This window comes from Nansenia antarctica (assembly GCF_963989245.1).
Source record: "Nansenia antarctica genome assembly, chromosome: 8".
NCBI lineage: Eukaryota > Metazoa > Chordata > Actinopteri > Argentiniformes > Microstomatidae > Nansenia > Nansenia antarctica.
Genome location: NC_137678.1, coordinates 25894013 through 25917840, shown reverse-complemented (window position 1 = coordinate 25917840; position 23828 = coordinate 25894013). Strand labels below are relative to the sequence as shown.

At 47.4% G+C, this 23828-nt stretch overlaps 1 protein-coding gene across 1 annotated transcript in view; it reads right to left on the bottom strand.

The window, feature by feature from the left end:
• Positions 1-23828, bottom strand: part of cped1 (cadherin-like and PC-esterase domain containing 1) — a gene marked incomplete at both ends in the record, with an annotated part of 95557 nt that overhangs the window by 46773 nt on the left and 24956 nt on the right. Inside the window, 8 exons of the mRNA XM_080538232.1 lie at positions 9194-9336; positions 9536-9643; positions 10407-10571; positions 12930-13002; positions 13694-13827; positions 19439-19568; positions 19716-19803; positions 22526-22607. Of these exons, the coding sequence (XP_080394358.1) occupies positions 9194-9336; positions 9536-9643; positions 10407-10571; positions 12930-13002; positions 13694-13827; positions 19439-19568; positions 19716-19803; positions 22526-22607 (923 nt within the window). The remainder of the gene's footprint in view (positions 1-9193; positions 9337-9535; positions 9644-10406; positions 10572-12929; positions 13003-13693; positions 13828-19438; positions 19569-19715; positions 19804-22525; positions 22608-23828) is intronic.

Below are 23828 nucleotides of genomic sequence, written 5' to 3'. Positions count from 1 at the left end.
CTGCACTCTGTCAACTACTCGTAGCCAATCAAGGCTCAAAAAATGAGCAGCGGTTAGATGTGTCCTAGGGTTGAGGCCTAGCAGAAGCCTAACCAGTTTATTTTGGGCTGTCTGGAGTCTTGTTTTATGGGCCTTTGTGGTTCTATAGTACCATGATGTTACGGCATAGTCGAAGTGACATTGAATGAGAGCTCCTGATAGGGTCCTCAGTGTGTTTTTACTGACAAGTGAGGATATCCTGTACAAGAATCTAGTTTTATGGTTCACTTTTTTGATTACTTTTGCTGCCATTTTATCTCCGGAAAGATTTGCCTCTAAGATGGAGCCCAGGTATGTAATATCCTCTTTTCTTGTGATATTAATGTTACCCACTTTTATTTTAAAATGTTCAGCCTTTCTGAGTTTAGATGGGGATCCGTATAGGATGGTTTCAGTTTTACCTAGGTGTATTGATAGTTTATTGTCAGCTAGCCAGATGCAGATTCTACTCAGTTCAGTGCTTAGCGCTTTTTCCACCTGCAATATGTCCCTGTCAGAGACCAGCAGAGCCGAGTCATCCGCGAACAGGAACAAATTGCAATTACATGCTGATGACATGTCATTCACATATATTAGGAACAGTAAAGGTCCCAATATGCTTCCTTGTGGAACGCCGCAGGTCACTGGGAGGGGGGGGGACAGTGTTCCGTTCACACTAACCACCTGTTCCCTCCCCTCTAAGTAGGATTGCATCCAGCTCACCGATGTTCTATCGAACCCAATTGCTTTCAGTTTATCTAACAATATGTGGTGATCTACTGTGTCGAAGGCCTTCTGGAGGTCCAGCATGACCATGCCGCAGTACTTGCCCGAGTCCACCTCATGGTTGATGTGGTCGTTCAAATAGAGGAGGCATGTGTCAGTGGAATGGGATGTTCTGAATCCTGATTGAAATTCATACATCAGCTTTTTTTCGGTAAGGTACCTATCGACCTGTTCATAAACTATTTTTTCCATAAGTTTCGAGATGGAATTAAGAATAGAAACAGGTCGGTAGTTGCCTGGGTCTAATTTGCTTCCTTTTTTATACAGTGGGGTTACCCTTGCTATTTTAAAGTCAAGGGGGACGTGTCCCTGTTTGATGGAGAGGTTTATTATGTGGGTGATGATTGGGGTAATGGAGGCAGCTGAGTCTTTTAGAAATCTGGCTGGAATATTGTCATGGCCCGTGGCCTTTTCTGAGTGTAGAGCGCCTAGCTTTTTAAACACCTCATCGTTTGACACCATGGAGAGTTTAAAATCATCATTGCGTACACCCAGTTTATTGTAGAACGCACGGATGTGCTCTACACCATAACGCCCTGAGTGGGGTGGTAGATTGTTAACTAATTTAGTGGCTATGGTTGTAAAGAAAGTGTTTAAGCACTTAGCCACATCCAGCTTGTCTGTAAGGAGAGAATCACCAGATTTTATGCTGATGTTTGTAGACCTGGTTTTGAGTTTTTGACTGCAACCTAGTTGGCTATTAAGTAGCTTCCAAAGGTCACGTGGTTTGTTTAAGTTTTCTTCGATTTTGTTATCGAGGTATTCTTTCTTAGCAGATTTGGTCATGGTAATTACCTGATTGCATAGTTTGTTGCATTGTTTTTTAATTTTCTCAAAGTGGGTTTTGTGATCTTCGTTTAAGTGTTTCACTAATTTTGATTTGCATTTTTGAACTTCAGAGCATTTTAGGTCTCTGACTTTCATAGCATTTAGAATGTCCGAATTCATCCATGGTTCCGATCGGGTTTTAACCCTGGTGGTTCTCATGGGGGCTATACTGTCAATAATATTTAGGAATTTGGTTTTGAAACCTAGCCATGCCTCTTCAACCTGTGTGCATTTTAGTTCATCTAACCAGTCTTGATTCTCCAGTTTATGGTTTAAGGCCTCACTAGAATAGGATTTAAGGGATCTAGTGGTTACAGTTTTATGACCGCCAGCCTTGGGTTTCTGTTTTTTACGAGTGCAAAAGATCATGTAATGATCACTTAGCCCACATACAATAACCCCACTCTTGGAGATTTTGGACTCATCCGATGTTAGAATGAGATCTATGGTGGTTTGAGTAGAAATACACACCCTAGTGGGTTTGGTAATTTGTTGACGGAGACCGTGTAATTCAGAAAACCTAGTGAAGGATTTGAAAACGGATGCTTCATTTCTGAGCATGTCCGTGTTCAAATCTCCAATAAGAATCTTTTCCACACAGTCAACGTCATCCATGCATCCCTCAAGAATATCATAGAAATCATTCTGATCGGGAGGTCTGTAGATAGTACCAACCAGCACCGGTTTTGCTTTGTTAAAGATAATTTCAACCCAAACAGATTCTAATTTGTCATGATTCAGGTCATCACGGGTGTTAAAGATAATATCGTTGTGAATGTACATGCAGACACCACCCCCATACCTGTTTCTGTCGTTTCTGATGACTGTGTAGTTAACTATTTCAATCTCTGGGTCTTTGATGGATTCATCAAACTTGGTCTCAGAGAAGCTCAAAATATGAACCTTGCTGTCATGGAACATTTCTCTGATTTGGTCCAGTTTAGGCACAAGACTGTTCACATTAAGGTGAACAATATGCAGGCCCTTGCTGCTGTGTCCAAATAGAGAGTCTATGTCCTTGACTTGGAAATAGTCACCACCATTCTGGTCATCGTCACGTTGAGGATTGGGGGATGGGGGGGGGGGCCCATTGTTCAACGGTTTCGTTGTAGAGTCTCCGGGTGGAGAAGGGGGGGGTCGTCGTCGGGTGGGGGAGGGAGGGGGGAGGGGGGGGGTTCGTCACCGGGTGGGGGAGGCCTCTGTGTTCCCTGGATAGCTGGTGGAAGTTAGGCGGGGGGATAATGTTATTAGCATAGCTACCCATTGTTTTGCTAGCCACGTCTGAATCCTGGAAGTCTGTTGCTGCCGGCAAATTAACCGGTTTGTCGACAATGGCGTCAATGTCTATGCTCGTAGCATTTGCCTGGGAAAGATATAGTTGTTCTCTGGCTAAACGTGAAGCTTGCCTGGTTGCGACTGGTCCGGGATTCAGCTGAATGTCTCCCGAGAGCAGTAGATAGAGCCATATCACGGTTCTTCGGTCCATTCTACCTGTCGGGGGTTTGTTTCTTCTCGTCCGGTCCGCAGTCAGTGTCGTGTGGATGGTTGTTGCTCCGAAGCCCAAACATTTCTTTGCGGCGTGGAGATAAAAGTCGCTATGTGTCTCACCTTTTCCAACAAAGTTTGACTCCTTCTCCATAAGATGCAAGTTCTGTGGTGATTTGATGTACAAATCCGTAATCCATAGAAGGAACAGAAGAAAATGTGGTATAATCCTCGCCGTTGCGCCCGAGCGCTGATAGATGCGACTATTCATGATGACTGCTGCCAGTTATCGATGAACCGTACTGTATTGTGAAAACTCTACATTTCAGGCTTTCACCTGGAAATGAAATGCTTCTCAACACCCCCCAAAAATTAACTAATTAAAAAAAAATAAAGTCACCAGTCATCACCAGTCATCTTCTGACGTTGTTACATTCATTTACAACACCTGAATGGTCTCCTGGATTGAACACATTTTATTTTTTAATTTTTAATTTTTGCCATTTAGGAGACGCTTTTAATCCAAAACGATTTACAATTACGAATTACAGGGACATTCCCCCTGGAGTAATTGAGGGCTAAGTGCCTTACTCAAGGGCAAAAATAGGGTGGTCTCAGGCGGGATTTGAACTCACGACCTTGCGATCAAGAGTCCAATTCACTATCCATTAGACCACCACTACAATGTAGCTCATCAACCAGCACTACTACTGGCCATCAGCAGACTGTCTGTCTGTCTTGTCTGTCTAACATTACAGTTAACACAGTATCACAAGCGCATTTCGTGAGCTTAGAATGATAAGGTTCTATCTCCGTTTAGAATGATAAGGTTCTATCTCCGTTTAGAATGATATGGTTCTATCTCCGTTTAGAATGATAAGGTTCTATCTCCGTTTAGAATGATAAGGTTCTATCTCTGTTTAGAATGATAAGGTTCTATCTCCGTTTAGAATGATAAGGTTCTATCTCCGTTTAGAATGATAAGGTTCTATCTCCGTTTAGAATGATAAGGTTCTATCGCCGTTTAGAATGACAAGGTTCTATCTCCGTTTAGAATGATAAGGTTCTATCTCCGTTTAGAATGATAAGGTTCTATCTCCGTTTAGAATGATAAGGTTCTATCGCCGTTTAGAATGACAAGGTTCTATCTCCGTTTAGAATGATACGGTTCTATCTCCGTTTAGAATGATAAGGTATCTCCGTTTAGAATGATAAGGTTCTATCTCCGTTTAGAATGATAAGGTTCTATCTCCGTTTAGAATGAGAAGGTTCTATCTCCGTTTAGAATGAGAAGGTTCTATCTCCGTTTAGAATGATAAGGTTATATCTCCGTTTAGAATGAGAAGGTTCTATCTCCGTTTAGAATGAGAAGGTTCTATCTCCGTTTAGGGTAGTTCAGAGATATTGAGCGTCAAAGTTTTTACATTCCATTATGTTTTGTGAGATGGAACCTTTGTATTTTATGAATTACTAACTCAAAAATGTCAACATTTTTAAAATAACACCACACAGGCATTAATAAACACCCAATGGATCAGATTATGTAAAAAACTCAATTTTGACAAAAATGGAGATAGAACCTTATAATTCTAACGTACTGTTGTTGTAGGACACAGAGCGAGGTCGCTGGCCAAAAACTGTCTCCAGAGCATGCATCACGTTTAGTAGTCGTAAAGCGCTTAAGCCCGCTAGCCTAAGTGACAGCATTAATAAACCATGGGATGAACAGATCAACTGAGAGCATTGCTTTCTAAACTGACACGGGCAAGTAGCATTAGCGAAAGTACACAGAGACACAATATACTGGTGGTGTGTGGTGACCCATACAAAGATTATCTTCTGATGTTGTACATTCATTTACATACAACACCTGAATGGTCTCCTGGATTGAACAATTTTAATTTTTTAATTTTTAATTTTTGCCATTTAGCAGACGCTTTTAATCCAAAACGATTTACAATTACGAATTACAGGGACATTCCCCCTGGAGTAATTGAGGGCTAAGTGCCTTACTCAAGGGCAAAATAGGGTGGTCTCAGGCGGGATTTGAACTCACGACCTTCCGATCAAGAGTCCAATTCACCAACCATTAGACCACCACTGCATTACATACTGCATGTACACCAGTGGAGGCTGGTGACTTCCAGAATTGAGGAGGCCAAATTGTTTTCCGCTTGCTCGCTTCACTCGCGATGGAATGTTCCCTGTTCTTATAGAAAAATATTAAATTGACTTGTAATAAAACGAAATCGACTACATTAAAAATAAAACTGTTCAATAAATCCTAAATCTTGTCTACCTATTCGATGTATAAATCGCGCCAGAATCTCGCCGACTTCCGAGGTCATTTTAAGCAAATTTGGCCAAATGAGCTATTATTTTCAGGGATAATAGCCATGGGTGTTCTAGACGTGTCCTGCAAAGGACAAGTTGATAGGACACTCGTAGCCACTATGGCGAGTGTTTCTTTGACTGAAGTGACTGGCGAATTCTCAAAATGGCTTCATGTGATTGGACGAACAAAATGTCAATCTTTCAGCCCTGGACTCAATGCATGGTGAGGCCAGGCCTCCTCTGCCCACCCATTTTCAGTGATTTGGCCAATCACATATTGCCATGAAAAAATTTGCATTACATTGACTTCTATGAGAAACCACTTTCCTGGGGAGGCCTGGCCTCCCTCAATACAAACGGATAGGGATTCTGGCCTGTAGGTGCTTTACAATTGCAATATTGGGTTTTAGCCATGGAAAACAAAACGGAAATAATATTAATATATATATATATATATATATATATATGTTTTTTGTTAAATAAATAAATAAAATAAATATAATTATTGCTTTTTTAAATCTCTCTCTCTTCTCTCAAATTATTGGGGAGGCCAGGCCTCCTCCACCTCTATGGAGGAGCCTCCACTGCTGGTTATAGCCTCCCTTCCCTCTCTTCTACCCCTGATAACAGCCATCATCCACTCCTCTCTCACCTCTGGTTCCGTCCCTTCCCCGCTCAAATCTGCTGCTGTTACACCCCTACTGAAGAAACCTGGTCTGGACCCCAACATTATCAATAACCTCCGCCCAATCTCTAATCTGCCATTTATCTCAAAAATTCTGGAAAAAGTTGTCGCATCACAGATTCAGGCCCACCTCTATAACAATAACCTCTATGAACAATTCCAATCCGGTTTCCGCCCCCGTCACAGTACAGAAATAGCCCTCATTAAAATCACAAACGACCTCTTGATGGCAGCTGACTCTGGACATTTATCCATTCTCATCCTCCTTGATCTGACCGCAGCCTTTGACACCATCTCCCACTCCATCCTCCTCGACCGACTAGCCTCCATTGGCATATCCGACTCTCCCCTGGACTGGTTCCATTCATATCTCTCTGGTCGCACTCAATTCATCCAGTTAAAATCATTCTCATCCCATACCTCCCCCCTCTCCTCTGGTGTTCCCCAGGGCTCTGTCCTTGGCCCCATCCTATTCATCATCTACCTCCTCCCACTCGGTCAAATATTCCGTAAACACAACATACATTTTCACTGTTATGCGGACGACACCCAGCTCTATGTCTCCTCCAAACCCTCATCCACCTTCCCACCCTCTTCCCTCTGTGCCTGCCTACAGGAAATCAAATCCTGGTTCCCCTCCCACTTTCTCAAACTTAACAGCAACAAAACCGAGATAGCACTCATTGGCTCCAAATCCTCCCTCACCAAGCAACCCAGTTTCACCCTCTCTATTGACAACTCCTTAGTTTCTCCCTCCCCTCAGGTTAAGAGTCTGGGTGTCGTCCTCGACAGCACCCTATCTTTCCATACCCATATCAACAACACCATCCGGTCCGCCTACTTTCACCTTCGAAATATCAACCGCCTCCGCCCGTCACTCACTCCCAACAGCGCTGCTATCCTGGTCCACTCTCTAGTCACCTCCCGCTTAGACTACTGCAACTCCCTTCTCTTTGGTCTCCCACACAAACTCCTCCATAAGCTCCAACTAGTCCAGAATGCTGCTGCCCGTATAATCACCAGAACCCCTGTCATCAGTCACATCACCCCCGTTCTACAACAACTCCATTGGCTTCCCATTAAACTACGCATTGACTACAAAATCCTCCTCCACACATTCAAAGCCATCCACAACCTCGCCCCCCCTTACCTGTCCGACCTCCTCCACCTCAACATTCCCACCCGGTCCCTCAGGTCAGCCTCCGCCATCAACCTCACTGTCCCCCCTGCCCGTCTGTCCACCATGGGGGCAAGAGCTTTCAGCCGCTCTGCCCCTCGCCTCTGGAACTCCCTCCCCCCCGACATTAGGAACATTGACACCATAAACCCATTCAAAACACACATCAAAACACACCTCTTCAGGCAGGCTTATCTCTGAGCCACCCTCCCGACTATTGAATGCCCTGCTGCTGCTGCTTTTTATATTGTAATTTGTAATTGTTTGATTGTCATTTTTTAACTGTTTGACTGTATTTTTGTAACTGTGTTGTACGGCGACCTTGAGTGCCATGAAAGGCGCCTTATAAAATAAATGTATTATTATTATTATTATTATTATTATCTAAACCTAGCCTTTTTTAAAATTATTATTATATTATGGTCTGCAGAAACAGACATCCCCCAGGAATGTCATGATTTGCAGACTGGGTTGTGAACTCCCTTTGTGGGTCTTTATGACCCGATATGAGATCATACAAGCTGGCGCAGCAGAACGGAGCACGGGAAATATTGATTTATATCGAACCTTTATGAAACCAGGACACCCCCTGCTACCTCAGGGCACTACTCTTGTTATTTCTTGTCTTATTTGTCTTTTTATAACTATTGCCATCTAGTCTGTCTCCAGGTTTAACCCTAGAGATATACAACAACAACAACAACTCCTCTTCCAAACCAGCCCACCCAAAACCATTCCTCTACCTCCTCTTTACTACATACACATTACATTACTCTTTACTCTCCACCCTTCACCGCCATCCCTCCCTCCCTCCCTCCTTCCATCCATCCTTCTACCCCCTCCATCCCTCTGGTTAACTGCCAGCCAGTGTGCTCCGTACTGGGGGGGAGGCGTGTAATGAGGAGGAGGTGGTGGGTGCCAGCAGGCTGCTCTGTGCCAGGGGCCTGGGGGGGGAGATGGAGCCTAGAGGGGGCCTGGCTCAGCCACACAACCAGAGATAGGAGATAGGAGAGAAGAGAGAGAGAGGAGAATTCCCCCCTTCCCCCCGGGTTCAGTTCCAGTCTGTGTAGACAGGGCCTGGGCCAGGACCCAGCTGGAGACAAGACAGCAGAGCCTTAAAGGTGTGGTTTACTCTGAAATGTAATTTGGGTGATTTATCACATGCCTTCACTTCTATTGATACACCACCCAACACGCGTTAAGTGATCTTCATACCGATTCGTGGAGAGAACATTAGAGGCTCGGGATGTTTTGGTACCTGAAACAGGATTAAATAGAGCCAACTCCTCCCCTCCCCTCCCCTCCCCTCCCCTCTCCTCTCCTCTCCTCTCCTCTCCTCTCCTCTCCTCTCCTCTCCTCTCCTCTCCTCTCCTCTTCCCTTCCCCTTCCCTCCCCTTCCCTTCCCTCCCCTTCCCTTCCCTTCCCTCCCCTCCCCTTCCCTCCCCTTCCCTTCCCTTCCCTCCCCTCCCCTCTCCCCTTCCCTCCCCTTCCCTTCCCTCCCCTCCCCTCTCCCCTTCCCCCCCTTCCCTCCCCTCCCCTCTCCCCTTCCCTCCGCTCCCCTCCTCTCCTCTCATCTCCCCTCTTCTCTTCTCCTCTCCCCTCCCCTCCCCACCTCTCCTCTCCTCTCCCCTCCCCTCCCCTCTTCTCCTCTCCCCTTCCCTCCCCTCCTCATCTTGAGGCTTATTATAGGTCTGTTCATTTGTTTGGTCTTACTGCTCCAAAAACTCTGGAACTTCAACCAAACCACTGGGGATAAAGCCAGGTGTGTGTGTGTGTGTGTGTGTGTGTGTGTGTGTGTGTGTGTGCGTGGTCATATGCATATGCATGTGTGTGTGTGTGTGTGTGTGTGTGTGTGTGTGTGTGAGTGCGTGTTAGGTCACCTGTACGTCTGGTTCTCTCCGTAGTAGGAGCTGACCGCGTCCAGCAACGTGGCAAGGCGAGACGCGTTCCCCGAATCCTCTCCTCCTCCAGGGAACGCCGGAGACGGGATCGGCCCGCCTTCCAGAGAGGCTGTGGGATAGAGCTGCCCACAGGGACACACAACACTCAGCTTCTGGGAATGCCGACATGCTTCTGGGAATGCCGACATTCCGGATAAACAAATCTGGGACGCTCTCCACCGCTCAGCATCATGGATTCGATTAGGTCCCGGGGCCTTCTCTGTTTAATAAAATAATGTGTTTTTTTCTTTCATTTGGCGTTAGGGTTAAATAGATGTTTACCAGTTCAAACGGCCCTGTTGTTGTCCTCAGTTGACCCGCAAACTGGAGCAGGAAGAGGATCTCATCCTCTGGCAGACAGAGACCGTTTGTCCTCTCACAGCCACCGTCCTGACGGGAGAGAGAAGCACGGGGGGGGTTCAACATCGTCCTTATAGGCAGTACTCAAGTTGTAAAAGAAAGTCAGGGGGGATGGTGGATTTTATCATATGGGGACAATTTTAGCATTGCCACAGCGTCAGTGACTTCAGTGTCAGTCACTTGGTAAAAGTGTCATTGCATGTGTGCGTGCCCCCTCGCCCACAGTATTTTACTCAATATGCGCAAAACTAAAATGTTGAAATAGCAGTAATACCACGTTCACTGATAAAATGATATAAGGGATGGAAAGGGGGGATGGCAGTTTTAGAAGGGGGATGATTTTGAACGTTTTTATTTCAGGGGGGATGCCATCCCCCCTCATCCCCCCTCAACTCGAGTGCTGCTTATAGGCACATGATAGCTATTATTATCCTATTATAAACCTTTCATAACTTACAAGCTTGGGAAAAAGCATTTCAGATTTCAGACAACCATGTCTCTCAAACACGGCGACATCAGACAGACTAAAGGTGCCGTGTGTTCCTGGGTTTGTCGACATGACAGCTACCTACTAGATCTCACAACACCTGGATAGGTGTTTAACCTATTAGCTAACACCGCACCGTACAACGCGGCGATCTGATATCTGGCTACGCGGCCGACGATGATGATGATGATGAAGATGATGACGACGATGTGGCACCGCGCGCGTCTCGCTAGTCGACCCAGGAACACGCCAATACACACTTTGAGCGAGCTCCATAAAGGGTTAAAAGGCGGTGGGCTGTCCTACCCTCTCCTGCGCGGCGGTCTCCGTGGGCGAGGGGGCCTCCGGTCCCGCCCCTCCGGCGCGCTCCGGTAACAGGAAGTGGAGTGTGTCCTCCAGGATGAACTCTTTGGCGATCTGTCCCTCCAACCCCGGGTCACTGAGCCCGTCGAAGTGCAGGTGGACCTGGGCCTGAGAGAGTGAGAGAGAGAGAGAGAGACAGAGAGAGAGAGACAGAGAGAGACAGAGAGAAAGAGACAGGGATAGAGAGAGACAGAGAGAGAGAGAGAGTGACAGAGAGAGAGAGAGAGAGAAAGAGAGAGACAGAGAGAGAGACAGAGAGAGAGACAGAGAGAGACAGAGAGAGAGAGAGAGTGACAAAGAGAGAGAGAGAGACAGCGATAGAGAGAGAGAGAGATGGGGATAGAAAGAGAGAGAGAGACGGGGATAGAGAAAGAGAAAGAGAGAGAGAGAGAAAGAGAGAGAGAGAGAAAGAGAGAGAGAGAAAGTGACAGAGAGAGAGAGAGAGAGACGGGGATAGAAGAGAAGAGAGAGATGAAAGGGACAGACTTTGAGCAGAGCAGCCGGGGGGTTAGTAGCCTGGGAGTGAGTAGACGTCGCCCTCTAGTGGAGGTGTGAGTTCTCCTTTTGCTGTAGGGAGCCTGGAGGGATGGATTTTCAACCTGAGTGAATCCTTTCTGTCTGCGGTGAGTTGATCTGAGGCCTGGGTGGTATTATTATATTAGAAACGTAAATGCAGAGAACATGGCTGAGAGAGGAGGGGGAAAGAGGAAGGATGTGATCGACTACATAGAAAAAAACGAATAATTTGAAACCCGAAAAAGAAATATAGGTGATATTATATCTAATGAATAATAGTATATACGGGATGGTCATAAAGCACAGAGATGTCAACGTCACGTTTATAAGGGCCAGAGGAGACCGCAGTGGAACCAATGGAGACCATGTCTGGAATTCTTACTGAGGGGATCTCTGGGTCAAACTAATTCAAGGAGTTGAAGGGGGGGGGGCGGTTTAGGGTGATCGGGTCTATTACCGTGACTGACTTTATGACTCAGCTGTGTGTTTGGGTAGTGTGTGTGTGTGTGTGTGTGTGTGTGTGTGTGTGTATGTGTATGTGTGTGTGTGTGTATGTGTGGTGTGTGTGTGTGGGTGTTTGAGTAGGTGGGTACATGGGTTTGGGTGGGTGTGTGAGTGTGTGTCTGTGTATGTGTGTGTGTGTGTGTGTGTGTGTGTGTGTGTGTGTGTGTGTGTGTGTGTGCGTAGGTGGGTACATGGGTTTGGGTGGTTGTGTGTGTGTGTGTGCCTGTGTGTGTGTGTGTGTGTGTGTGTGTGTGTGTGTGTGTGTGTGTGTGTGTGTGTGTGTGTGTGTGTGCTGAGAGGCTGAATCTGGAATCTATTTATATGCATCCAATATTTATTGCAACATCAAAAATAGCCTCGGGCCATGTCCGAAGGTTGATACTGTGACCTATCTAGCAGGTGTTTCCTGTGCAAGGTTAGAATGTTTTGCACTATGCAAAATGTACTGAAATTGAGCATACATAAAATACCAGGATGTCAGACTAGATTCGCCTTTATTTCCTTGTACAGTCGTATGAATTCACTGCACACTTTTCAGGAAGTCCTTTCCGCTGTTAGTCCCACAATGCAATGGGGCAGGTCAGGGAGGTGGGCAGTAGCGAAATTGAACCGATTACCATGAACAACGAGGTTGTTGGGAGCCATATTAAGGCTTTTGAGTTTGAGTAAGAAAATCTATTATGAGATATTTTGTGTTTATTTAGTGTTGAATATGATGAAATATGTTTATGTAATGTTTTATTTACCTTTTTTGATTTTGTATTGTGTATTTTGGGGATGTGGGGGTTGGTCACCTACCTGATATAATTGCTGTGAGTGATTCTATGCACCTTGTGGGATGTCTTTATATAGGTGATCGAAGTGTGCGTTTGGTCGGTTATGGTGGAGCTCGTAATGTTTCCAACTGCACAACATACCGCATTGGACTTATCGCACAGGATTTATCACACAAGGTACATGACGTATGGCACGAGGAAAAGTTAACCCGAGTTTGTTTAGTTTAATACATTATATTCTTTTTTGATAAACTACGACTATGTGAGTGCTTTCTAAGGAGTGAAAAAACGTTCATCATCATCATAACCTCGGTGGCTAAAGGAAGAAGGAGACGGGGATCAGCCCCTTTAGAGGTTGAGCTCATGATGATGGTTTCTCAGTTTGAATGAGGTGTCGATGTTGAAATGTGTCGCTTACTGAATACAATTGACTAAACAGTAAGCTCTAAATACTATATAGTGTGTTGAGTATGTAAGTATATACCTTCCAGTAAACAGTAGGCAGTATGTAGTAGAAGTTTAGACATGGCCTCTCTCTTCGATAGAAGTTTGTTGCTGATCGACTTGACGGATTGAGTGAAAACACTCGGTGTATAGCGCCACCTAGTGACTGTAGTCGGAAACACTTGTAGAAACCTGCGGTGTGTGTGCCGTGACGACGCACTCTTACCTTGACTACGACAGGCACGAGTGAGCCGCTGAATTGCAGAGTGAACGTCATCAGCTGGAAACACAACAGGCATCTGCAGCAGATATGGACATGAGACAAATGGAAATGGACTGCACTTATTTATAGCGCTTTACAACGGCCTCTCATTCACCCATTCACACAGCGATGGCGGCAAGCTACCATGCAAGGCACCCCGGCCCGCTCATTGGGGAACAATTTGGGGGTTACGTGTCTTGCCCAAGGACACCTCGACACGTGGCCAGCCGGGGATTGAACCGCCGAACCTGCGATCGTTAGACGCCGGCTATACCTCCTGAGCCACGGCCGTCCCCAATATCATTGTATGTCGTTGTTTACAATGATACCATACATTTTACACTCAACTTCCCCAAAATCTATTTCTGTGATGAACTGTTTTATGATGATGAGTAAATGGTAAATGGACTGCACTTATATAGCGCCTTTATCCAAAGCGCTTTACAGCGGCCTTTCATTCACCCATTCACACACACATTCACACACCAATGGCGGCAAGCTGCCATGCAAGGCGCCGGCCAGCTCATTGGGAGAAATTTGGGGTTCAGTATCTTGCCCAAGGACACTTCGACATGTGGCCAGTCGGGGCTCGAACCGCCGATCTGCCAACCTTGTGATCATTAGACGGCAGCTCTACCTCCTGCGCCACAGCCGTAGAGTATTGTATCACAGTTACAAAGAGATCCAAAATGTTCTAAAGCCTTTTTACTAGCGACGAGCTACATTACCTGTGCTGAGGGCCTGGCTCCTCATTGGTCGACGCTGCTGCAGCCCGGAGCACCTGACCTATGACCTCCTTCACATGGCCCAGGGCCTCATGGGATGCGTCAGAACCCAGCTGCTTCAGAAGGAAGGTCTTGAGCTGGGAGAGGGAGGGAGGGAGGGAGGGTGAGAGAGAGAGAGGGAGGGAGGGAGGGAGGGAGGGAGGGAGGGTGGGAGAGGGAGGGTGGGAGAGGAAGGGAGGGAGAGAGGGAGAGAGGGAGGGTGGGAGAGAGCGAGAGGGAGGGTGGGAGAGAGAGAGAGAGAGAGAGGGAGGGAGAGAGAGAGAGAGAGAGAGAGAGAGAGGGAGAGAGGGAGAGAGAGAGAGAGGAGAGGAAAGGAGAGTCAGTAATTACGTAAAAGCCTGTTGTCATTATTCTGGGATAATGAAAATAAGTGGCCCCAACAACAAACTGACAATCATAATGATCTTTTCATTGTTGCCTCTCGACCTCTCATCTTACTTTCCATGAGCTTGAAGGAGAAGGGATAAAATAGACAGCAAGTAATACAAGTAAGTATTCTGTCAATATTGTGGACTTGTAGTGATATTTACATGGTAATTTCACCATCAATGAAAACGTGAGTGAGCAGAACTACAAATTAAAATTGTAAACGGAAGCAAATACACTGAAATGTAATTTTCCCTTAGTGACCGTCGGGTCACAGAGGAGGAACTGCGTGATGAGAGAGGACAAACGAAAGCCATAGAAATCCGAGTCAAACTGTTCAGCCAACATTATACAAAGAGACGCTGAAAATACTGTCACTTGACACTTTTAGCCAACAGGGGGCGATAGACACTGCACCTAGCCGACTGCTTTTTTTCCTGACAGAAAAAACGTCCCAAACTCCCAACTCCTCATCACATACACACCATCTGATGGGTGTAATCGTGTTAGATAAGATTCCATTAGACCAAATCACATTAGACATCGGGATAATCCACACATGGGACCAGGGTGGTGGGGGGGGAGGTTGGGAATCAGATCATTCAAGTCCCTCAAATCCAAAGAATGTGGCGTGTTCGGACAGTTTACCACACAGCACACACTCAGAGCCACTGAGCGAAGGCTATTAATACAGCCGAGCCCTTTAGAAGAAAAACACGTCTTAATGTCTCCAGAGACCACAACAGGGCTAGCGGCTGGACCAGGATGTTGGGGCGGGGCGGCGGGGTGACTTGGCAGTACCGTGGCCCGTCTGGTGACTGGGCAGGGGAGGCGCAGAGAAACTTCTGGCATGTCGGGGAGGACTGGTAGAACAGAGGGAAAAGTATTTTTCCCCCTCTGCGACAGAGAAGCATATGTTTATGGTTTTATGTCGTGGCGGTGCAAAACGACAGAGCAGCAGTTTTGGTGTGTGTGTGTGTGTGTGTGTATGTGTGTGTGTGTGTGTGTGCACGTGCGTGTGTGTGTAAATGCATGCGTGTGTGCGTGTGTAAATGCGTGTGTGTATAAGTAATCAGATGCAGGTCAGATGTAATCAGATGTGTGTGTGTGTGTGTGTGTGTGTGTGTGTGTGTGTGTGTGCCTGCATGTGCGTGCGTGTGTAAATGGGTGTGTGTGTAAGTAATCAGATGCAAATAGAAGCATTCTCTGCATATTGTCTTCCCACGGCTGACCTTTGAACCTTTAACCTTTAACCCTGCGTCATGAGATCACAGGGTTGGTACTGATGTTCTGTAGCCAAGGCAGCACATACATGATGTTCCCTGGCCTCTATTAAGTCTTCATACGTCACACATGCAAAGTGTGTGTGTGTGTGTGTGTGTGTGTCTGTCTGTCTGTCTGTCTGTCTGTCTGTCTGTCTGTCTGTCTGTGTGTGTGTGTGTGTGTGTGTGTGTGTGTGCCTGACTGTGTTTGTGTGTGTGTGTGTGTGTGTGTGTGTGTGTGTGTGTGCGTGTGTGTGTGTCCGTACGTGTGCATGTGTGAAAAGCTCTTTCAGGATAATTTAGTATCGACATGCTCGAGACGCACTTCACCGCGGAAGGCTCCAGAACACAGCTGTAAGACATCATCAGCGTCACATGGAGAAAATATGCAGCATAAACATCAACGAACAGCAACAACAAGAGCTCAGCGCCACGGTCGCATCGCTCGCATAGAAAAATGCTCTCAACAGAAAATGAGAGAGCAAATAGACAGAGAGAGAGAGGGAGAGGGAGAGAGAGAGAGAGAGAGACAGAGAGAGAGAGAGAGAGAGAGAGAGAGAGAGAGAGAGAGAGAGATGGAGACAGAGAAGTTACAGACTCTTTCATTTCTTTATATTTTAATACCTCTTCTTTGATCGTTGAACGCAACTAGGAATATGTGAGTCATTGTTGTATACACTGGGGTATGTACTGTATCATATACTATAGTACAGTATATTATGCCCTGTTTTTCACCACACTTAGGCCGGCTTTACACGGCAGGTCGAAGTGACACTCAAGATTTTTCGCTCACATTTTTTTTCATGTGGCACAGATGGGATATGTAACATGTAGGTGTAAGCAGTAAAAAAGCACATTGAATCTGATATTCTCAGATCGGATTCAGGCCTCAATATCAAGCCGGCCTGAATCAGATACGAATCTGATATGTGTCATTACGACTGCGGTCTAAGCAGGCAGGTCGCATATAACGCTCAATTCTGATTTGCACGTCATTGAAAATACGACGGTCTTCGCATTTTGATTGAGTTTCACTCACTTCAACAGTGAAGTGCTCTTTCTTCTCCGCCTTAAAATGTGCACAATATTTTGCAGACCTCTAAACATACTTCGGAAAGCAATGGCTTTATATTATAATATATACAGTATGTCTGAAGAAGGTCTATGACCGAAAGCTCACAATAAACAATGTTTTTTTGCACAGTGTTTGAGTGTGCGGATGCTGTTATTTTGGACTCTAGTGATACTCTTCAGTTCCAGCCCCTCAGCAAAGTCTTATAGCGGATGAGCGATGGTATTTTCACTGTTATAATATATATAAAAGGGATTATCATTTCTGTCTCGTTTGCAAGTCCCGGCTGTCTGTTTACTTTTGTTTTTCGATGGTCGTAATGCCTAGTTCCGATTTGGTGCCTTTAAACGATTTTTTTGAACGCCTGCTTACACTTACGTTTTCAAATGACCCATATCTGATACCTGTGCTTACACTGGTAACATTTGTAATGACCAGCATGCGACCCGCAGGCGTACCTCAAAAACAAAAGTACACAGACAGCCGGGCCAGACAGGCACATGAGGCTTCTGTTTCCCGGTCCTGTCCTGTCTTTTTGTATCCTGTCTTTTTGTATCCTGTCTTTTTGTATCCTGTCCTATCCTTTTTGTATCCTGTCCCGCCGACCTCCGCTGCCTTCCCCCCCGCCATCACTACCGGACTGCAGTACTCACCGCCTTCACTACCGGACTGCAATACTCACCGCCTTCACTACCGGACTGCAGTACTCACCGCCTTCACTACCGGACTGCAGTACTCACCGCCTCACCGTCCCTGTCCCCCGGCTCTGTGTTGCCGACCGACCCGCTGCGCGCCGCTCTCAGACATCGCTGGCCTGGCCGTGCCGTGCTACTACCCTCGTCCCGGGAGGTAGCCACCGCTCCCTCCCCGGCTCGGGGGTTGCCATCTCCGCAAGTGAGTGTCGGTCCCTCCCAGCCTTCACTCACTGCTGCGCGATTTGGTCGCTGGCATGGCACGGCTAGGCTGGCCGGCCGCGCGGGTTCGGTCCCAGGCTGGCAATACTGACGACAACGGCAACGGCGGCACCGCCTGTCGTTTTGCCCTGGACTCCCGGCCATCTCACCTGCCCCCCACCTCCCCCTGCCCTTCTCTCGTCTCACCTACACTCACTGAACCACAACCATCGCCTCACTGCTGCTGCTGCCACCAAGGCAGGCATTCTCCGCTGCCGCCGCCACATCCATCGAGGCTCCCAGCAACATCAACACCGGACTCTACACCACCCCCCCTCCCCGTTCGCTGACTCTGTGTTCCATGTTACTTGTTGTTGTTACTTGTTGTTTTTGTATGTCCCCATGTGTATCATATATTGTCAGCGTCTTTGAGCCTTGGAAAAGCACTATATAAATTTAATAAATTATTATTATTATTATGAGAAAAAACATGAGCAAAAAAACGGAATTGTGTCACTTCGACCTGCGGTGTAAATGCAGCCTATGTTTTGTGCAAGTACATTCATACGAATAGGATACACTGACACAGGCTTGGGAGGATTCCATCAGATTATGCTTCCTGCTAGGGAGAGCGAAGTAAAATGGTATTCACAACATTTTGCTAAGTGGCCCTTGAGGCTGCCTGTGTACCGCCATGTTCTACAGTCTCATTAAACAGGATACAATGAGGGAGAAAACCTGTTCTTGTAAAGGAGCATGTATATACGTCTATAAATACATATGACGATAGCGTCCTCGGGATGCAAGGACTACTTCGCCTGAATAGAGCCTCTAGCCTTTAATAACAGATAAGTGTCTTTATCCGGTCATTCTATCATCACCTGCTGTAGAATGACGTTCTAAAGCTCTGTTCTCGGGTCAGTTTGATTAAATGGTAAATGGATTGCACTTATAGCCTTAACGGCCTCTCATTCACCCATTCACACACACATTCACACACCGATGGCGGCAAGCTACCATGCAATGCACTGGCCGCTCTTTGAGAGCAATTTGGGGTTCAGTGTCTTGCCCAAGGTCACCTCGACAGATGGACAGGAGGGATGGAACCGTTGACCTTGTGACCGCTAGACGCCGGCTCTACCCACAGCCAGACCGGTTATGTTCACCTTGTGGTTAAGACCTGGATGGAGGAGGGGGAAGCTGATCCTAGATCTGTGTGTGGCGTCCCAAGACAGAGACAGGTGATGTTGTACGCGCGAAACACGTGAAATACATTTGGGACGATCCCATCTGGATTCCACTGTGGCAATTGGGGCCAACTCAATCAAGCACAGATGAGTTTTTAGAGTGATTTCAGATTCAAATATTTAAGTAATTAGTCATTAATTACAGTATATTACATTTAATTATATTGAACCGCGAGTCGTAATGCCTACTTCCGATTTGGTGCCTTCAAACAATTTTTTTTAATGCCTGCTAACCTTTTCAAATGACCCATATCTGATACCTGTGCTTACACTGGTAACATTTGTAACGACCAGGATGCGACCCGCATGCGTACATCGAAAATGAAAGTAAACAGACAGCCGGGACAGAAATTATAATCCCTTTTATATACATTATATTATAATAGTGGAAATACCATCGCTCATCAGACTTTGCTGAGGTGCTGGAACTGAAGAGTATGAATAGAGTGCAAGCATCCGCAGCATCCCCAAACTCAAACACTGTGCAAAAAAACATAGACCTTCAGGCATAAATATTAGAATATAAAGCCATTGCTTTCCCAAGTATGTTTAGAGGTCTGCAAAATATTGCGCACATTTGAAGGTTGCTTAGACCGCAGTCGAAATGACACAGACCCGATCCGTATCTGATTGAGGCCGGCTTGATATTGAGGCTGAGCAAATGCAGTAAATGCAGCCAATTTATCTAGGTAAGACCCTTGAGGTTGGAAACCTCTTTTTGCAAGGGGGAGGGGGGGGGGGGGGGCGACACTGGCAAACCCGGCAGTCAAAGCAGCATGTGTGGCGCCAGAGAAGCCACGGGTCGTGGTGAACGCCAGATGCGGATTAGCTCGGAGCACTCTGGTTACCTGGGCGACGCGGCCGCTCTCGTGTCCTTGGCCCATCTGGACCAGGCCAGTGTGGTGCAGGAAAGCGGTGAGCGGCGTTACCGAGGTGACCAGGACGTACACGTTCACCATGGCAACCAAGCCCGGGGTCCTATAGGGTGGGAAGAAGAAGAAACAACGACCTGAGCTGTGAGACAAGGTGACTTGAGAACCAGACGCAGAACTATTGACTGAGATGGGAAGCTCAATGTTAGGAATAGAAATAATAATGGCGTGAAAAGTTGATCGACCAATGTACCAATGTCCTCGAGCCGAGGCGGGGGCGTCTCCGGGCAGCCGGGCGAGCGACGGTCCGCAGGCAGATGGATTTATGGGTAATTCCGACTCTGAAGGGAGAACATGATGTGATCATTGACATGATGTGAAAAAGAGACACACCGACGAATCCAAAAATACGCTTCAACCATACTAATGGCGTGAAATCCTATTAAGAATCTCTCCCGGCCTGATGTTGATGATGGTGTGGAGGAGGGGGCAGTGTGTGTGTGTGTGTGTGTGTGTGTGTGTGTGTGTTTGTGTGCGTGTGTGTGTCTCTATCCTTCCATGAGATGGGTCAATCCCCTGCCTGCGCTGCGCTGCATATCGACAGAGAGTGAGAGTGAGATGTCATTCACTGGCACTGTGCTGCTAATGAAATTCCCAACCGGTGGAAACGTGGCACCGCGTGTGAGTGTGTGTGTGTGTGTGTGTGTGTGTGTTAAGATGACCTATCCGTCCCGGGACGTGATCCCAACCCCTCCCCGATGGACTCGGTGGCCTCAGCTGACTCTGGACACAGACAGGAAGCGGAGACAAAGCGTCGGACCATCAGGAAACCAAACTCAAACTCAACAGTGTGTTTCCTGAATCAGGAAACACCCCGCTCCCTTTAAAGGTAAGGGGGGTAGGAGGACACACACACACAGACACACACACACACACACACACACACACACACACACAATCCTCTGTCTGAATCAGGACGTAGAGCACAGGGGGACTGCACCAGTGTCAACATTTGTGTGGGAGGCTGGCCAAGAGGAAAGACAATATTGTTGTAGAGGCAGGGGGACAATGTGTCCCGCTGAGGAGAAGAGGAGGGAGACAGAGGGTAGAAGAGAGGAGAGGAGGGGGAGAGGAGAGGGAGAGGAGAGGGAGAGGAGAGGAGAGGGAGAGGAGAGGGAGAGGGAGAGGGAGAGAGAGAGAGAGGAGAGGGTTGAAGAGACTAGGCAGAGGGAGAGGAGAGGGAGAGAGAGAGGAGAAGGAGAGGAGAGGGAGAGAGAGAGAGAGAGAGAGAGAGAGAGAGAGAGAGGAGAGGGAGAGGAGAGGGAGAGGAGAGGAGGGGGAGAGGAGAGGGAGAGGAGAGGGAGAGAGAGAGAGAGGAGGGGGAGGAGAGGGAGAGGAGAGGGTTGAAGAGACTAGGCTGAGGGAGAGGAGAGGGAGAGGAGGGGAGAGGAGAGGAGAGGGAGAGGAGAGGGAGAGGAGGGGAGAGGAGGGGAGAGGAGAGGGAGAGGAGAGGGTTGAGACTAGGCAGAGGGAGAGGAGAGGGAGAGAGAGGAGAGGGAGAGGAGAGGGAGAGAGAGGAGAGGGAGAGAGAGGAGAGAGGAGAGGGAGAGGAGAGGGAGAGAGAGAGGAGAGAGGAGAGGGAGAGGGAGAGTGTTGAAGAGACTAGGCTGAGGGAGAGAGAGAGAGAGAGAGAGAGAGGAGAGGGAGAGAGGAGAGGGAGAGGAGAGGGAGAAAGAGGGTGAGGAGAGGGTTGAAGAGACTAGGCAGAGGGAGAGGAGAGGGAGAGAGAGAGAGAGAGAGGAGAGGAGAGGGAGAGGAGAGGGAGAGGAGAGAGAGAGAGAGTGGTGAGAGTCAGTAATTACCTGCCTGTTGTCATTATTCAGTGAAAATGAAAATAAGTGGCCCCAACGCTGGCAATAATAATGATCTTTTCTGATGCCTCTTATTGGAGAGAACATACTGTTTGGTTGTATAGTTTGTATAAGCAAGAGTGAAGGGCAGTGGCGAACTCAGGCTGTTTGAAGGGCAGGGGCGAAAAGAAAAAAAGGGCACTTACTGCCACTTACGGGCACTTTAACATGGGACCCCATCAGTGCACATGGTCAAATTTAGACCATTGGAGGGGCACCATTAGGGCACATCCTCTAATTTTCGCCACTCAAAAGGGCATTTTGCCACTCAAAAGGGCACTTAAGCGAGACGTTTTTCAACCGTGGGGGCACCAGGAGGGGCGGTCGCCCCCCCTTGCCCCCCCCCCCCCTGAGTCCGCCAGTGGTGAAGGGTGTGTGTGTGTGTGTGTGTCTCTTGCGTTAGACTCTTTGATCAGTATGCCCTCACCCACCCCATCCCTGTGTGTGTGTGTGTGTGTGTGTGTGTGTGTGTGTGTGTGTGTGTGTAACCTTCAGATACGAAGGAGAGAGAGATGAAGGGGGGAGGAGGAGTGAGAGAGACCAAACCTTATTCATTTTAGCTACCGGCTCAATCAACCAGTGAATCTATATGTAACCTAAGATTGTCTTCTTTTAAGTATCCCTACTTACCTAGAGGGTGGCTCATAAAAACTATAAGTATTAAATAGCAATTCAGTGACATCAAACTCTAAAAATTAACCACCAGTTGATGTTGAAGTTAATGTGTAATATCCAGTAGATATTGATGTTAATGTCCAATATCCAGGAGATGATTATATTCATGACAGGTACATTGATGTTTTTGTATTCAGTACACTTGGTTTTAAAACTGTCGAATAAAGTAAAGTTCCAAATGAACTTCAGGACTAGTATAGCATCTGCCAATACAAGCCGAGATTTGACCTGAGCCACCGACACACTACAGCTTACCTCATCACCTCATCTCAAACACTTTCCTGTGCTTGATTGAGTTTGCCTGGCACCATGGAACCCATGGAACTCTCCCCAAAAGTGCAAACCCCACCCATGTCGCACTCCAGACAGACCCAACCAAACGCTCAAAGAATTTGACGATGTCACCTGACGCGATATAACACACACACACACACACACACACACACACACACACACACACACACACCTGTACACTCACCTGCTGAGCGTCTGAGTGTCTGAAAGCGACAGAGCCCGCCCACCTCAGAGAAGGCTTCCACCAACCCAGGGATCATGTTGACCTGAGGAGAGGGCAGATGAGACCCCGCAGAGGTCAAAGGTTAAAAAGTCAACAGCAACAACACAGGGGAGGGGGAGGGGGGGGTGGGGGTCCTAACCTACAGTAGATCTGTCTGTGAATACTTGCATCCTTTCTTTTTTCCTTCCTTCATCCCTTCCTCCATCTCTGAGTATCAATCACTGAGCTAAGATGAACGGATTGGCCGAAAGGGAGCATTCTACGGTGCTGCTTTCATCAAGTCAAGTCATGTGAGATCAGTGGTTTCTTCCAGGAAGGGGGGAATGAAGGGGGGAAGGAAGGAAGGAAGAAAGGAAGGAAGAAGGGTATTCAAAAAGGCTGAAAAAGACAGTGATTTAGTGACAAAGAGAGAGAGAGAGAGAGAGAGAGAGAGAGAGAGAGGAGGGAGAGAGAGAGAGAGAGAGAGAGGAGAGAGAGGGAGAGGGAGAGGGAGAGGGAGAGAGAGAGAGAGAGAGAGAGAGAGGGAGAGAGGGAGAGAGGAGAGAGAGGGAGAGAGGGAGAGGAGAGAGAGGAGAGAGGAGAGGGAGAGGGAGGGAGAGAGAGAGGAGGGAGAGAGGAGAGAGAGGAGAGAGGGAGAGAGAGGGAGAGAGGAGAGAGAGAGAGAGAGGAGAGAGAGAGAGGGAGAGAGGGAGAGAGAGAGAGGGAGAGAGAGGGGAGAGAGGGAGAGGGAGAGAGGGAGAGAGAGAGAGGGAGAGAGGAGAGAGAGAGAGAGAGAGAGAGAGAGAGAGGGAGAGAGAGGAGAGGGAGAGAGGGAGAGAGACGTGCACCAAATCACAGACAAAGACCCCCCAGTATCAAATCACACGTTAACAAACAATCGTCTGGGGTGGTTCTATAGTGTGTGTGTGTGTGTGTGTGTGTGTGTGTGTGTGTGTGTGTTGCTCGTGTCAGGGCGTGGTGTGATTAAGGAGGAGGGGGGAAGCTGTGTGTTTAGAGTGGGAACAGCAGGGGAATGCCTGTGTTTGTTTGTGGTAGAGAGAGAGAGAGAGAGAGAGAGAGAGAGAGAGAGAGAGAGAGAGAGAGAGAGAGAGAGACTGGACTGTGTTTGTACACGAGGGAACTTCTTTAATCGACGACAGGAGCGTCCGTTTTTGAACTGGAAACTCTGGAGGAGGAGGAGGAGGAGGAGGAGGAGGCTCTGTGACTCTGGAGGAGGCTCTGTGGGGAATCTCAGGGTCCGGCTTCTAAAAATATTTTTCCTCAC